At 40.7% G+C, this 16,727-nt stretch overlaps 1 protein-coding gene across 2 annotated transcripts in view; it reads right to left on the bottom strand.

Moving 5' to 3' along the window:
- The window catches only part of CARS1 (cysteinyl-tRNA synthetase 1), a 34,822-nt gene that overhangs the window by 15,140 nt on the left and 2,955 nt on the right, over positions 1–16,727 (bottom strand). Inside the window, exons 2-11 of one of the 2 annotated variants that reach the window (XM_035120836.2) lie at positions 12,514–12,759; positions 8,612–8,703; positions 8,374–8,462; positions 7,438–7,534; positions 6,718–6,816; positions 4,984–5,133; positions 3,677–3,817; positions 2,482–2,570; positions 1,695–1,816; positions 1,112–1,224 (exon numbers count right to left, since the gene is read on the bottom strand). In XM_035120836.2, the coding sequence (XP_034976727.2) occupies positions 1,112–1,224; positions 1,695–1,816; positions 2,482–2,570; positions 3,677–3,817; positions 4,984–5,133; positions 6,718–6,816; positions 7,438–7,534; positions 8,374–8,462; positions 8,612–8,703; positions 12,514–12,759 (1,238 nt within the window). The remainder of the gene's footprint in view (positions 1–1,111; positions 1,225–1,694; positions 1,817–2,481; positions 2,571–3,676; positions 3,818–4,983; positions 5,134–6,717; positions 6,817–7,437; positions 7,535–8,373; positions 8,463–8,611; positions 8,704–12,513; positions 12,760–16,727) is intronic. The other variant, XM_035120845.2, reaches the window with a different exon arrangement.

Below are 16,727 nucleotides of genomic sequence, written 5' to 3'. Positions count from 1 at the left end.
TATCCCATCAGATACACAGTCATTGGGCAGGGGGAATCATCCTCTTTAAATTCTGTGGTTTTACATACGAAGACATAATAAACAATCACCTGTTCCTTAGCAGGTCTTAAATTTAGGTAAATTCAACTTCAGATGAACAACAACACATGATATAGTGTTTAAAAGTAAATGTAAAGGTACCCTTGACCATTAGGTCCAGTCGCGGACGACTCTGGGGTTGCGGCGCTCATCTCGCTCTATAGGCCGAGGGAGCCGGCGTACAGCTTCCGGGTCTTGTGGCCAGCATGACTAAGCTGCTTCTGGCGAACCAGAGCAGTGCACGGAAACTCCGTTTACATATATTACTTAGCACTGGGTAAAACATCAGCTGGAATATGTTTGGTTTTGGGCACCAGATTTCAACAAAAAATAACTCAGTAGAAGGACAGCACAGCTATGAAAAAGGGGCAAGGGCAATAAGCCAGGGGTTCAGGCTCTAACAAAGCAGGATAGAGTGTAGTTATCGTGGGGAGGGGGAGTTTTGACTACAAAAATTACTGGATTAGAGGAGAAAAATAATACAATATGTTGAAAAGCACATTTCAGTGGAAATTTCTACAAGGGAATAATAGATACCCCTGCCAACTATTATTTAAATTTTAGAATCCTATCAGTGCCAATGACTTGATTAGATGCAGAACATTATTAAGAATCAAGAGGCCCCAGGCCATAATGCTTTGGCAGGACATTTAAGTTATCTGTCCTTTATGATGTCAGCCTGCATCTTAAGATACGACCTGTATCCCCATGATTTAAAAGAGTAACGGCAGGAGATGTCTTCAGCGTGGGCTACATATTATGGAATATATTATGGAATATACTTACTTTTAGTCTCCATATAAAACTGTGCATAGAGAGCACAGTAATAGTGGATTCGATGCAAAGATCCTTCTGCATAATCCCCCCTTCCTGGTCTACAGCCAAACCTTATCCCATAAAAACTGGTTCTAGACAACTGGGGACATAGGGCACTAAAGACAAAGAGGGGAAACAACCACTCCCTCCTTCCATGTGAGCACAAGCATTTTCCAACCATGCAGCTGGAATGTTTGATCCAAGTCACAGTCCTTACTTTTCCCCAAGGGGAATCCCACGAAGGCTCGCCTGGTTTGGAGGATTTCCACAAAGCAAAGTCATTTGGAGAATGCTTCTCACTTAAACGATCCACTGAGATACTCAGGTCACCTGTGAAGAACAAGAGGAAGAACATTTGTAACCTTCAGAAAGGAATCTTAAAATTGCATCTGTGTATGCACTGGAAGTTAGGGACCCAGGTGGCGCTGTGGTTAAACCACTGAGCCTAGGGCTTGCTGATCAGAAGGTCGGCAGTTCGAATCCCTGTGACGGGGTGAGCTCCCGTTGCTTGGTCCCAGCTCCTGCCAACCTAGCAGTTCGAAAGCATGTCAAAATGCAAGTAGATAAATAGGAACCGCTACAGCGGGAAGGTAAACGGCGTTTCCATGTGCTGCTCTGGTTTGCCAGAAGCGGCTTTGTCATGCTGGCCACATGACCTGGAAGCTATACGCCGGCTCCCTCGGCCAATAATGCGAGATGAGCGCGCAACCCCAGAGTCGGTCACGACTGGACCTAATGGTCAGGGGTCCCTTTACCTTTACCTTATGCACTGGAAAGCCCCTGACTGACAGTAATATTACCTTCACCCTCTTGAAGTGCTTTTTGATCACCCACAGCTTCAGGAACCAACTTGGCATAGGAGTGTTTCTCAGATGCATCAAATTTCATGGTATCAAAATAGACAGAGCCATTGGACACATAACTAGAAGACAAAAAGCACAATTGTACCAAGTGTTCTAGAGTTTCAGATACTTTACTACTATTGGGTGGAATGCAATGTGTCCTCCATTCACTGTTGCTCTAGCATGAAGTATGTGGTGATCAAGGAGATGTTGGTGCAATTTTTGCTAAAGCCTCTCAATGAAGCCCTCATCATCCCTGAAAAACTGTTTTGAAGTGCTCCCCAACCTTCTAGAACAGATTTTCAGGAGGAGGTGGGACCTGCAAAGAGGAGGGTGAAATTGGCCAGAAGAAGAAGAAAGTGTGACACCTTATCCATTAGTGGATACATTTCACCAGTTGGATAGGAACTACTGTATTTAAAGGTGAATTTCTTCTGCTGCTTTCCACGATGGGCAAGTTCAATGGGATTTACTCGAAGTATGCTGGATGGGAGACTACTAATGATTTTGGAAGCTCTAGTAACACAAAACATGTAGAAACATCATCTTTGAGACTGCCCAAAAATAAAATGGCTTTCCATTAGGCCACCCATCATATGGCCTTGTTGTGCCTTCAGATCTGATGGCAAAGGTTTAATTAGAACAGAATTTGGGCTGCTTACATGTGAAGCACACATAGAGCTGCATGTGATGATTTTCTTTTGATTTACATTACACGTAAAATGTGAGACAAATCTATACGCACCCATATCCATTATCTACAATCCTTTGGACAAAGTCCACAATTTCTGGTACATATTCACTAACACGTGTTAAGACATCTGGAGGTAATACCTAGAAGCAAGCAAACAAAATAATATATATGCTCCGTTTAACAACCCTTCTTGTACCAGACTCTCTCAACATCTTTCCTTTGCAATTAGTTCTATATTTGTATATAAAAAACTAGGCAAGTGGCAAAATTAACAGGGACTTGTTGAAGAGATTTGCTGAATGCTCCTGAGATTTATCTTATGCCCAATAAGACCAGAGCTTTAATTGTAGTGGCACCTTCCCTTTGGGTTGCGCTTCCAATGAACATTAAAGTATAGGTGTTCAGGGGCCTGCTTAAACTCATGGGCAGGTTTCAACTGAGTCCTATCAGTGGAAGCCATGAGCAATAATGTCTGCTTACACCAGGCATCCCCAAACCTGGCTCTCCAGATGTTTTGGGACTACAATTCCCACCATCCCTGACCACTTGTCCTGTTAGCTAAGGATGATGGGAGTTGTAGTCCCAAAACATCTGGAGGGCCGAGTTTGGGAATGACTGGCTTACACAATGGGGCTTTCCCTCATTCTCCTGCCCTTGTGTGCTCCCTTTATGGTACAATGTACTTATGCTTATATTTTGAAATATAACTTACTTGGAAACCTTTTTTAGGTAACAAGCAACTAATACAGTAAGTCCTATTACTATTATTAGCAAATTAAATAAACAAGCATACACACTAATGGGCAGAAACGGAACACAGAAGCCCAGCCTTTCTAGGCATCTGCTCTAACTAACCATACTGAAAGCATATCTGCAGTTTCCAAGAGCTCAGCATGAAACATAATCTGTAAGGTTAGAAAGGCATGATCATTGCTCTAACTGCTGATGAAAGGAAAATCAGTCTTGATTTGTGTCTTGGCATGGTTCTAGCTTCCTAGGTATGAAGAACAATTTTATGTACCTTGAAACACAGTGCTAGGGAGAGCCCTAACCAGACTGCCAGCAAAAAAGTATTAGTGTGTCATCTTGATAAATCAATATATATCTGTGAAGCCATTAATTATAAACAAGCTTTATAAGTTTGCTTTCTAGGCCTTCCAAGAGAGGGAAACTATAATAAATAAGTACCAACAACACTAGATTTCCATGGGCTTTTACATTTTGCTGAATCAATGTGCATACTTACATTGAGAGCTGCCATATCTTTATGATATTCCTCTTCCCAGAATTTGGGGAGCTTTGAAAATATAGAATTGTCAGTCACCTGACTGCCCAACCTAGTGTCCAGCCACTCAGAGAGTATATCTTTTGCTTCTTGCAATAGCACCTGGAAATAAGTTATAGATCTATATATAAAACACATAATTATCAGCAATACACACTTATTCAAGATAAAGCCTAGAGTGTTCTTTATTGTGATTAAATAATATAATTTATTTGGGCCAGGATCCAAAGCTTGAGTGCATGTTGCCAGTTTTTCCACCTGGAGACAACCTATCATACTTCTTGGAAAGCTACTCCCAAAGATTCCAGACCTTAGAAGATACTTTGTAGGGGAACAAGCAAGGGGTGGCTGGAAAAAAAAATACAGTGGTACCTCTACTTACGAATGTTTCTACTTACAAACGGAGCTTCGTCCGCTATCTTGGATGCGATTTAGATAGGATTTTTTTGAATTTTTAGATAGGGTTGCTTCGACTTACAAATTTTTTTCTCCCAATGCATTTCTATGGGATTCGACTTACAATTTTTTTCGACTTACGAATGTGCGTTCGGAACGCATTAAATTCGTAAGTCGGGGTACCACTGTACTGTGAATTCATAGAAGAGTGCATGTGACTTTTTGGATCTATGCTCTGAGCAGTAATATATTCATCAAGGGTGGCTAACCCAGTCTGGGGATCTGCCCCCACCTGATCAGGAAGGACTTTGCCTGCTCTTTAACAGTAAAATGCAGCATTTACACACACACACACACACACACACTTTTAGCACTGGGGTGGAAGTGCTACCTTTTACTCTTAAAATAATAGGCAGTGTGTTTTCTCTCCAATCTTAGTGCCGTGGTGTTTAGCAGTAATATATTGGGAAATAAATTTCCCCTATCTGTTCTTGAATGATCCACTCAAAAGCAGGAATATGGCTCTTTAAAACCACTCCTACCCCAGCACTAGACAGGGAAGCACTGGAAATGCTGAGACAGACAGTGTGTGTGTTTGTACACATGCACATGTCTGGTGTGTGTGTGTGTGTGTGTGTGTGCGTGAATGAGTGCATATATACATGCCTCTGCTGCCATGGGACCCTCAAAGATGTGCCTGTCAATAAGATCCTTGGGCCAAAAAAGTTAAGTCACTCCAATGTAACTAAATAATTATGTAACCTCACAGATATAAATGGTTTCAATGAAGCAAAGTCCCATTCTAAAATATTAAATGAAGTCAAGGATACTATTTAATTTGCTTAAGGGCACAACAGCCGCTCAGTACAGACCTCAGCATGTTTGCTGACTTGACCTTCAGAGTGTTTATTTTTCAGTGCACTTTCTAGAGGTTCCACAGCAGCCTTCACTGCACTCTGAATCCTTTCCAGCATCTGTTTCTTATCAGGGTCAGTGGTCTCTTGTAGCTTAGCTGCAAAAGGCTGATTTAATAAACATGAATGAAATATACATAAAACCACACTGAAGGCAACAAATAAGCATCACTTAATAAAATCAGAGCCATCTTATAAAATATTCCTTAGAAGTTTTCTTGTGTTTAATTTTCAGCAAAATCTCCAGAGTAAAGCAGTAACAAATATCTGCAGGATAGAGTTTCAAAATTAAAATGGAATGTAGACATGCTATAGTTAGGAGGGTCATTACCAGGCATTTTCATGGGTAGCAACCATATTAAAGATGAGGACATTCCCCTTCCAGACTTAAAGACAACAAATCCCACTGCAGGAAAAACCTAGCGTTCTGGTCCCCAATATTACACAAATTTTAAAAATTAACACATCTTTATTTAAACATAACATTCTGCTTTCATAATCCATTTTTCAGAAGAATTTGGAATCTTATAGGCAATTATAAAAAGTCACAGGATATGAAAGAATGGAAATATTTGCTCAAATTTCATAGATATAGGACAGCATTCTCAACGGCCAGGTTAAACTCTTTGCCATCAGCAGTTATGGAAGACAAGTTTACTGGGTTGCCTTGTCACCTGAGTGTTTGTCCTTGTGACAGCAGCTCAGTTGAAACATTAGCCCACATTCTCCTATGTTGCATTTTTAAAGCAATATAAAAATAACATACTGGGGAGATAAAAATGGGACCCTACTGATGGGATAATAAGAACCACATCTTATATCTGGCAAGTTTCCATTTTATCTCTTCACTACATTCTCTACACTTGGGGAACACAGATGAATTTTATAATCTTTATTTTAATGGCAGATTGCAGAAAAATATAGACAAGTTCCTTGCTGCAGCCATCAAAACTATGTCCACTATGATGAAAGGGAGGATGAGTGCTGAGTCAAAATTGTCTCTCTTTGATTATTATTTTGTTACACTATTTTGAAAGACACCATTTGTGTGCATGCATCTTGTGCTCCCCACCCCTTTCCAATTTCCTCTTTTTTGTTATGGTTGTATTGATGACCATCCACTGTATTTGATGCTTCTGGTTTGCAGATCAAATAAAGTAAATGTGTTTGATTGCCAGTAGGGAGAAAAGTAGCAGCAAAAAGTATTCTCAGGAAAGGTGATAAGGCTAGGACACTAAAGCTTGGTGTCTCTCTCCAAACTGGTTTTGGCAGACACAACTAAGGTGTCCACTTCCATGGGGGGAGGTTATGATTGGATGTGGGAAATGCCAATGAACTGAAGTTAGTCCCAGTGACAGGATGAAGGCAATGTGCTGGAAATGGGAGCAGCCAAGGTATGTAATGCTCTGGTTGTCCCCAGCAGAAGCGACACTGCTTCCAAGTGTGAACAAGTCTTTGGAGTCTTGCAGGACTCTTGAGGATTTCAGCCCTGCTAGGAACAGAGAGTGGTGGCTTCATATAAAGAGTGTGCGTGTGGCCAATGATGGAACAGAGTCTGAAGAGAGGGACAAAAAGAAAAAAGAAGAAGGGCCAAGCAGCTGGCTGATTCCTCCTCTGATCCAAGGTGTTGGCAGACACCGAAGCAGTCTCCTGCCTACATGAAGTATGGAAGAGAACGGTCAAGGAGCTCACCTCAGAGGCAATCTGGACATCTTCAAGTAGCTGTGCTGCTGATGGCTGCTTCTCTGTGTATTTTTCAAAAAGATAGTTTTGCCTTGCTCTTTTTATGATCTGTAACACAAAAGTTAAAAGATGTTTAGGAAGCACATACAGTGTATACAATTTGAAGATTAAAATTAGAACTGGTGTTCATCTTACAGAACATTCCCAAAGTTCCAAAAAAAGGGGGGGGGCAAGAACTGACACAAAGCCTCAGCCCATTTGTCCATATTTGCCCAATTATCTTGCCTCTGTATTTCTCTCCTCTCCTCTCCTCTCCTCACTGTCTCTCCAACCCTCTTCTTCTGAAAATTAGATGGTAAGCTTCTTGGGATGGGGATCTGTCTTTTTGCTATGTTACTATGTAAAGGCATTTTGTACATTGATGGCATTGTATGAATTAAGAAGTGAATTAAGAATTAAGATGAAAGAAGAAGAATAGGGAAGCTTTTAATGTTTAACAGACCATTGTATTTTAATATTTTGTTGGAAGCCGCCCAGAGTGGCTGGGGAAACCCAGCCAGATGGGTGGGGTATAAATAAATTATTATTATTATTATTATTAACCTCAAAGAGAAAGTATTTGACTTATTGGTGGGATAGACATTTAAATTAGATTAAAAACTAAGTTAAATAATCTCATCTGTTAGTCTCATTCCTGAAGCTAATAAAATGACAGCACTTTGGAATTACCTTGTCATCTATATCTGTGATATTCATACAGTAGAAGACATCGTATTTGAAATAGTCTTTCAAAACTCTTCTCAGGATATCAAATGAGATGTATGATCTACAATAATTCAAAAGACAAATTGATTTTGAAACCTCAGGAGCATTTACATGTGCCCACTATATTCATGAAGCATCACATTATATTTTTGCTTTTGAAAAGTAATGAACTGTTTTCACTGCATACAAAATTAATACCGGGGTATGTGGTGAAGAAAGGCGACACATAGCAGTCCTGGCTTTCAGCTTGCATTGTCCTGCTACCCACAATTCATTCAGATATTTGAACAAATCATTTAGAGCTTTCCTTTAAAAACCCAAATAATTTGGCATTCATTTTTATGTTATTTCAAAGCAATGCCATTATCTGTATTTGTATCATAAAGTGGGATAAGTATATGAAGTTGTTATGAGAAGCTAAATATTAATTAGAAAGGACCAAACTAGAGATGATGAAGAAAATCATGATCAGGATCTCTGATAGTTAAATTGTGGGGCCTGGAGTGGGGAAGAATTTGATCAGGACTGCTGCACTGAGGTGGGGGATGATGAGATTAAAACATATGTGCATATCTTTGCTCTCTGCCATAAGTCAAACAGTAGCTTCAGAGCAATTTCAGTTGGGGGGAAAAAGCACAGGATGAAAGATCTAGACACTTTCCCCTCTAGAACCATAGTCCTGATCACAACCATATTCACTTTAAACGAACAAGAAACATCCTGGTTATGGCCCTCCAACAGCATTAATTGGTGCCAATAAGTAAAAAAGAAGGTTTATTCCTAAACTTTGGATTTTTTAGAGATTTTATAAAGATGGCAATATTAGTTTGATGTAACAAATTCATTTATAGCTATGCTCTTCAACTGCCCAAGGCACTTGCTACCCAGACACAGCCATACCTTGCATGCCCCATGTGGGAGGCATCATACACTGTTGGACCACAGCAATACCATTTCACCCTGTTGCCATCTTGGGGCTGAAACACATCCTTAGGAGGAAAAGGAGACATAGTAGTTAGAAGCACCCAAATTTGTACAGGCAGAGTTCCACAGGAAAAGCAGTTCAGAAACCATGAGCTTGCTACTAACTCCACTATGCAAAAGACAGCACTTGGAAAAGACAAATTAAAAAATGTACCTTATTGCGAGTGAGACTGTTGTATAGGCAGAGTTTGGGTAATGTTGTTCCTTGGGGTGGAGACCAGGGAGGCTGAGTACGCTTGTTTTTACCTAGAAAGGATTTAGAAATTTAGTAATAATTTTCCAAGAAAAACAAATCTAGAAAGGGTATTCTGAGCTTCCTTGCTATAAAAGTCTATGTCATTAGCTCAGAAGGAATACTAGAATAATATCCAATTTGAAAAACAACACCACGTTTTTGATGCAGAGTACATCATGACATTGTTGATGCCACTTTTCTTTCTTTCAGAAAGTGACAGCAACTCTCAGGGCTCTGATTCAGTGCACTTACTCCTACAAGAACTCCTGCTTCAGCAAAATGTGAAAACATCCTCCTCACCTCCCAAATATCGCATGCACATGCTGTTCTTGCAACTTTTAGGGAGTCTAAAAAAGAGTGATAAGCTCCTACACTGAGAAGAAATTGAACTGCTTTACGACAGAGCAAAAAACTTCTTGAATATAGTCACCAAGCTATGATGTTGACATAAAACTCGCAGATATCTAGAAAATGTGGGCAGGATTCAGCTAATGAGTCCCGTCAGTGGAAGCCTGTGCAAGGACGTCCACTTACACAAGGGGTCTCATTCCACACCACACCCTGCTCTCACACCCCATGAAATTGGGTCAGCTGTAGCATGCAGCAAAGTGGGGTGGGAATAATTCCATTTGGCAAGCTGAAATGCTTGCAAAACCTTGAATTCCTCCCTGAATAGCATGAACAATGTATATATACCCCACACCACCTCATCTACATGAATTTATATTTGTGATCCTATGCATGTTTTCTCAGGAATATGTCCCAGTAAGAATCCACTGAATTGTAGCCTTAATTAAGTTCTTTCCTAGAGTGTTCCAAAATCAACACTTTGACTATGTGAATGTCTCTTTGCACTGCATCTACAAAAAGTATATGTGCTATACTTAAAACAGGAAAACTTCAACAAGGCCGTTTCATGAAGAAAACATATGATTCAGAATGCATTAATAAGTTTGATGCAGGACACAGAATAATACCCTAATCAGCATCAGGGGGGAAAATGACACATGTATGTACGGCATACAAGTAGTAAATAATTTCTCCACAGGTTTCATTTTATCTGCAATTCCCTCTGCCCTGCCTCAATCATGAAGAGGGCAATAGGGGAGTCCCATTTAAAGAAGAAAAGGGGTGTACAAGTGAAAAGAGCTGAACCCTCTCCCTCCTATAGCTTATGTCAGGACTGGGCAGATGGTAGATAGAGATTTAGTGGTAGAACACTGGGCAATTTGCTATAGGATGACAATAATTTGTGATTCCCAGTTACAGTGGTACCTCTGGTTAAGAACTTAATTCATTCCGGAGGTCTGTTCTTATCCTGAAACTGTTCTTAACCTGAAGCACCACTTTAGCTAATGGGGCCTCCTGCTGCCGTTGCGCCGCCGGAGCACAATTTCTGTTCTCATCCTGAAGCAAGATTCTTAACTTGAGGTACTATTTCTGGGTTAGCAGTTTGTAACCTGAAGCGTTTGTAACCCGAGGTACCCCTGTATTTCCATTTGGCAACCAGAAAAACATGTCTTTCTCACTTAAATAAGGCTTCACTATGGAAATAATTGATTTAAGGTTGAGTTTAAAGAACATACACAAAGCAATTTAATTCTGCCCTTTTGGTTGCTTTTTAAACACACACACATAGAATTAAGGATGGCCACCAAGGAGGTTAATTTCTAAAAGATTAAACCAACACACAGAATCAAAACTTGCTCCAGAAGACTCCAGATAAGAAGGCTGAAAGAAGAATGCGTAAACCACAATATGATATCCTTAACCACAAATCATACAACAATCTACCCAAACCATTCATTCAGGCAAATCAAAAGGCACTTTCAAATATTCCTGCCAGAAACAACAGCTATCATTCTAATCACTTCCACTGTGTTCACCATTATGTGACACACCTTCAAAATGACACCAAATAAAACCAACAGTAGTTCCTATCTTCTGCTTAAAGGTTTAAAACATTTATTTTATCTTGGTTTGTTGCATTTTTATTTTTAGTTCCAAGTACAATACTTATCTGCACTTCTAAACACCACACTGATCTCTTCTGTTTTCAGACTCTATCTACGGAGCTGAAAGTATTTCAAATGCTAATAAAATGCACTACCACCTCAACAAAAGTATGAAGATGCTTGCTCAGTGAGGTGTTTATAGTTCTCCCAGTTCACCCTCTTGTGTCCCTGGTGAAAAATGCCAACGTTCCACTAAACAAATTGAAAAGGCACACTCTTGACAATGACCATCTGAGTATATTCTGAGGGAAACAATGTATTTGAAATACACCTGGATGAGTCTTCCATAGTACAGAGCTCAACTGAACACCTGAGGAAATATAAGGAAGATAGAATTGACAGGGCTTTCTGGAAGGTATGAAAGCAGCCACTAACAATACTTGCGTATATTCGTGTTTGTCATTACAGAGGAAACTCTCACATAACGTAACAAAGTCTCTTTTCCTTTCTTGTTCTCTGACACTATTAGAGCACTGCATGGATTCAACCAATGGCTTCAAGTTGCAAGAAAGAAGATTCTGACTAAACATAAGGAAGAGCTTTCTGGCAGTAAGAGTTGTTCGACGGTGGAATGGGCTTTCTCCTTCATTTGAGATTTTAAAGCAGAGGTTGGATGACCATCTATCATGGATGCTTTAGTTGAGGTTCCTGCATTTCAGGGGGTTGGACTAGATAACTCTTGGGGTCCCTTCCAACTCTAAAATTCTATGATAAGAATGGGGAAAACTGTGGCCTGCCAGGATACTACTCTCATCAACCCTGGCCACCATGGCCAATGAGGAGTGATAATGGGAGCCGAAGTTCAAAAATAAGGCCACAGGTTTCCTATTTCTTATCTACCCTGTTTCTCATATTTTAAGACATACCCATAAAATAAGCCATAGCAGGATTTTTAAGCATTCAAGGAATATAAGCCATACCCCGAAAATAAGACATAGTGATAGGTGCAGCAGCAATGCCAGCCGCAGCAGGAGGAGGAGGAAAAAAATAAGACATCCCTTGAAAATAAGCCATAGTGTGTTTTTTTGAGGAAAAAATAAATATAAGACATGTCTTATAATATGAGAAACACGGTAGGGTCCTTGGAGGGCAATCTGTAGCCAAATGCTGTAGCCAAACACACCAGCACTAAAAACAAGACTGCAGGTGCCATTTTGAACATGGGTTTGCAATCAAGAGAAAACCTTAAGTTTAGCCTCTGACAATTCATGTCCACAGATGAACTTAAGAGACTGCCCCTTTTCCCTATTTGTGTCAAATAAGCAGTTTTACCAGTTGCATTTTACCAGATGCCTCTTCAGTCAAGGCTGATTAACAAAATCCATCTTTTAGTATGGCAGCACCTAGACTTTGGAACTTCCTGCCTATTGACAACAGACAGGTCCTTGGGCTGTACTATTTCCAGCATCTACCAAAAGCATATTTGTTCCGGCAAGACTGAGACTGGGAGGGTGCAGTGTGAGCCATGAAATTCACAAGGTAACTTTGGGCTGGTCACACCTTCTTAGTCTAACCTACATCACAAGGTTGTTGTAAGGATTAAACAGAGGGGAGGAGAGAAACTTTTATACCACCCTGAACTTATTGGCAGAAAAATAGGATTTAAATGTAATAAATAATATTTTAAATAAGAAAGAAACAGAGCCTGATTATTTGTTGCAATGACCCAGAAGTCTATGGCTATCAAATGTAGGAGCTTTTAAAAAATAAATAAATAAAATCACATAATATTCTTGGATAGGAATTTTTTTTCATATATAAAGACAGCCATTAACTTGCTGCCCACTAGCCCCTGCCATTACTCACTTGTTTGGAGTTTACAGGAGTCATGCTTTTCTCTGCTGTCATCATAAATTGCTTCTATGTGCCTGTACCAACGAACCACATGGAAATGCTGGTCCACAGGTGGGCCCGAAAGCTGCCTGAAAGCTTCCACATCTGCATGTGAAAATGTGAACCCCTGGATATAGCTACGAGTGCTGAGGTACTCATTCAGAGCTTTCAACCTGGCTTCCTCTTCACTAATGCTCAGAATACAATTGTAGTCAGAAGCTGTAAAGACAGAGGCAGATGACAAGCAGTCAGATACCATGCTTTAAAAGCACCCAGTAATAAAGCAACCCTCACAGCCCAGATGGGGAGGGTAGCTAGGCACATTAAGGGGTTAATGGTGCAGTAGCAGCCAGGCCATATTGCACCAAATACTCGAGTAGCCCAAATAGGGGAAATAAGACAAACAAACAAAAAAAGCATTCTATGCAGAGAAAGAAAAAGCAGCAAACATGATAAAGGCAGGAGGATTTTAGTCTTGTAAATAGTTGCTTGCTAACTGAGTAACCTGTGGGTTCTACATTGCCTCCAGGCAACCAAGCAGGGAAATATATAAGGATCACAGGTATGCATGGGGTAGTGGGCTCAAAACTTTGTATACAGCAAGACTGGAATATCTGTTGTAAAAAAAATAAAAATTGGGTGGTTCATAAAGACTTGTTTCCACATATACACTATAAAGCCATGTTCTCTCAATTGTCAGATTACAGGAAATCCTAATTTAACTCTCAAATATACAGATATCACTACTCCAGAGTTGGAACAGGAGAACTGAGCATTGTAGGCAAAGAAAAGTCCAGGCTGAGGCTCAGAAGAGGCTGCATCACCCTCTGGCTGAAGATCCCGCCCAGGAAATAATTTTCATATTGTTGAGCAACTTAAGGGAGAACTGCTCCACCTTTTGGTGAAATTTACAATTGGAAAGAACATGTACTTGTTGGGAATTGTAATGCACTTACGCCATTAAAGTCTTTAATCACTTGCTTTGTCACCACTGGTAGCCAGGCATTCCACATAAACAAAAGCATAGAATTCCTTCCAGGCAAGTGACTGGGCTGTCCAAGCGGGGACAGAAGGTTCTGCCTCGACAGCCCAAATTGCTTCCATACTTGTTGCAGAAGAAGCCACTTCCACAATATGACAACTGATATTGGGTTGGCAAAGCAGGGACAGAGCACTTTGTTTCACCAGCCTAAGAGCAAACTGGGCTAACAAAGTGGAATATTCTAGCCCTTCCATTCTCTGACAGTGTGGTCAAACACCTCCTGCATTGACTCCAGCAGTGCCTGCTGTTTTCATTTGCCCACACTGCTCCCCTGGGGAGATAAAAATGGGGGTTGCGGCTAAAGCCCAGATCAGAAGGTGCATCGCTGCAACAAAGCACACCAATACATGTTAAAATGGGGAAAGGTGAACCTGAATCCTCTTCCTATTAAGGAGGGAAGAAAAACAGAGCAACCAGGGGGGCAGGGGAGGAGGAGAAAGTGCAGAGTTAAATGCTTCTGGGCTGCAAACTTCTTTATTAGCCAGTTTTTTCACTCATAGATGGGCTCCTCTGATGAGTAAAAAGCAGGCAGGTAATTTTTTAAACTGTCTAGTTAACTAAAACCTCAGGAGTTGACTTACAAGGCTGACTTACAAGTAGGTGTTACCATGTTAAAATCTGATTGTATATCAGATTGCATTCCACTCCTGCCACCTAATAAACAATAGAGATGAAGGAAGCAGCTATGCAAACCCTTAGGAATTCAATTTCACCATTATTTCTGGCTAGGTAGAAAGAAAAGTGCAGTATTTCTTGCTACAATTTCTATTGTCAGCCTGGGCCCCAAGGCGAACTTTTAGGCATAGAATGAAGCCTAGTGCTTTTAATACACTGGCTCAGCTGTTTATACTTTAAAACAAACTATGTGGCTAGTGAAAGCAATCAGGATATATATCCTGGTAAAACAATGTAGCTAATATTAGACAATCACAAATTGTTTCTCATGTTAATGTGTGCCAACCAACTGGGCTGGTGGTGAGGGGATAAGAAACTGAAGAGAGAACTTAAAAGGTTAACAAAAAGTCAATGCCTGTGATACAGTAGCAAGACAGACCATGCAGAAAATAATGCAGGTTTTACTGCAACTTTAACACACATATCTGACTAACGTTACAGACCCAGTAATGAAAAAATCATCTGTAAAATAAATACACCCAGTGTGTACAATAAAATGTATCATATCTCAACAGTGTGCTTCAGTCATTCCAAATGAACAGTAGGCCTAAGCAGCAATTCCAGCAACAGGCCCTGGAAGTAACAAAAATTCAGGATAATGATGAAGTCCGAGTCCCTCAAAATCATGAACAAGAGGACATAAGATTGATACAACCTTTGCTTGCTCTATGTTTGCTTGTCCTCTAGGTTAGCTTTCCCTGATTTAGTGCCCTTTAGATGTTTTGGGCTACAGCTCCCATTGTCCCAGACCAATCATTTGCCATGATAGCTTGAGTTGATGGGAGCTGCAGTCCAAAACACATCCAATTGGAAATTAGGGTTCCAGGATCAGATGCAAAACTGCCAGAATTAGAATTTCAGCCTCGCAGAAAAGGAAGCAGCTGATGTCTCAATGAAATAACACACCATATCAAATGGAGGAGGTTGGGGTGGGGCAGACACCGGCATCTAATTAACATTATACCCATTATAATCTCTCTGTGGCATAGTTATTGTTTGATTTCTTCAGTCTGAAGCTTGGGTTGCTATTAGACAGAGAGGCAGGCCACAAGAAGGGATGTAGGTGACCCACAGGCCATAGGTCAGCTAATGTTAGCTTCTTAAACCACCCCCAAACCCTTCCTGTTTAATCATACACTCAGAACAGTTTAAATAACTTTAATTTGTGTGCTTAAGGCTTGTAAACATTAAACACACATACATTTTTGAGGTCAGCCATATGAGCTATTAATTTATTCTAGCTAAGTATCACTTGCTACCGTAGCTATTTAGTTACTGCCATTGCTTGCATTCTTCCTCAAACATACGTTTGGAAACAAAGCAATGATGATAAACAGAAACAGAATTTCTTTCCATTGGCTGTAATCCTGATCCAGATTTGGGTCACTGTTTGTTTTGGGGTGGGGGTGCATGGAGGAAGTGGCAGCGAAAGCATGCTTAAAATATTGTGTAGCTTGACCCTTGGACTCCTGGCTGCGCTCTCACTTGCCCCTGCTCGAAAGTCAAACTGTACATCTCTGAACAACAATATACAGTACAAATTTCCTCTTTGGACATTTTCCACACAACTGAATAATCCAAGCATGCCTCAACTGCATGTTAGCATCTGCACAATGATTTGGCAAGCTCTTTTACACTGTCAGTAGCAGAACAGCATTGGGCAGGATTCAACTAAGCGTTTCTCAAACTTGGCTCCCTAGCTGTTGTTGGACTACAATTCCCACCATCCCTGACCACAGGTATTGCTAGTTGCAGACGATGGGAGTTTAGTTCTACAGCAGCTGGGTTCCCAAGTTTGAGAAATGCTGAACTAAGTTGTTGCATGCGTGGAACAAAGCCCTCTTGTGCAACAGGACTTCCCATGCTCCTCCTGTGCCCCCCACAATTTGCTCTGCGGTTTGAGGGGAAGCTCAGTGGAAGGGAAAGTGCATACCCCGCTTAGCACCATGTTGAATTCAGTGTTAGAAATCCCAGGCACATTTTGCTACTGGTGTGGGTCCAATTGTGACTATGTGGATATTTCTGGGCACCAGGTTGGCAACCACAATTTAAAAACCTCTGCCTCAGTCCATCATTAATACCATTTCCCTTTCTACTGTGTGTTTTTCTCCTTCTTGCACTAGGACAAGTGAATTGTTGTAAGAGCAATGTAACTGGACAAGTGAATTGTCAAGCAGTGTAACATAGATCATAGAACTGTAGGGTTGCAAAGGACCCCGAGGATAATCTAGTCCAGCCCCCTGGTGAACAGACATTTCGTTGTGGTGACTGTTACCTAGATTTATGGTGCCATTTGGCACCTAGCTTATATATTTCAGTTTCTAATATTGGTTGAGGCTGGTGGGAGTTGTAGTCCAAAACATATGGAGGGTACCAGCTGGAGAAGGCTGTTGTAAAACATCTTGAGATCCTTGAAGGATGTGGGAGGGTATAAATATGATAATAAATATTTAGTTAAAAACAGTAACTC

Source organism: Zootoca vivipara, chromosome 1, assembly GCF_963506605.1.
Source record: "Zootoca vivipara chromosome 1, rZooViv1.1, whole genome shotgun sequence".
In the NCBI taxonomy this organism is placed as follows: domain Eukaryota; kingdom Metazoa; phylum Chordata; class Lepidosauria; order Squamata; family Lacertidae; genus Zootoca; species Zootoca vivipara.
This window is presented reverse-complemented; position numbering and strand designations above follow the sequence as displayed.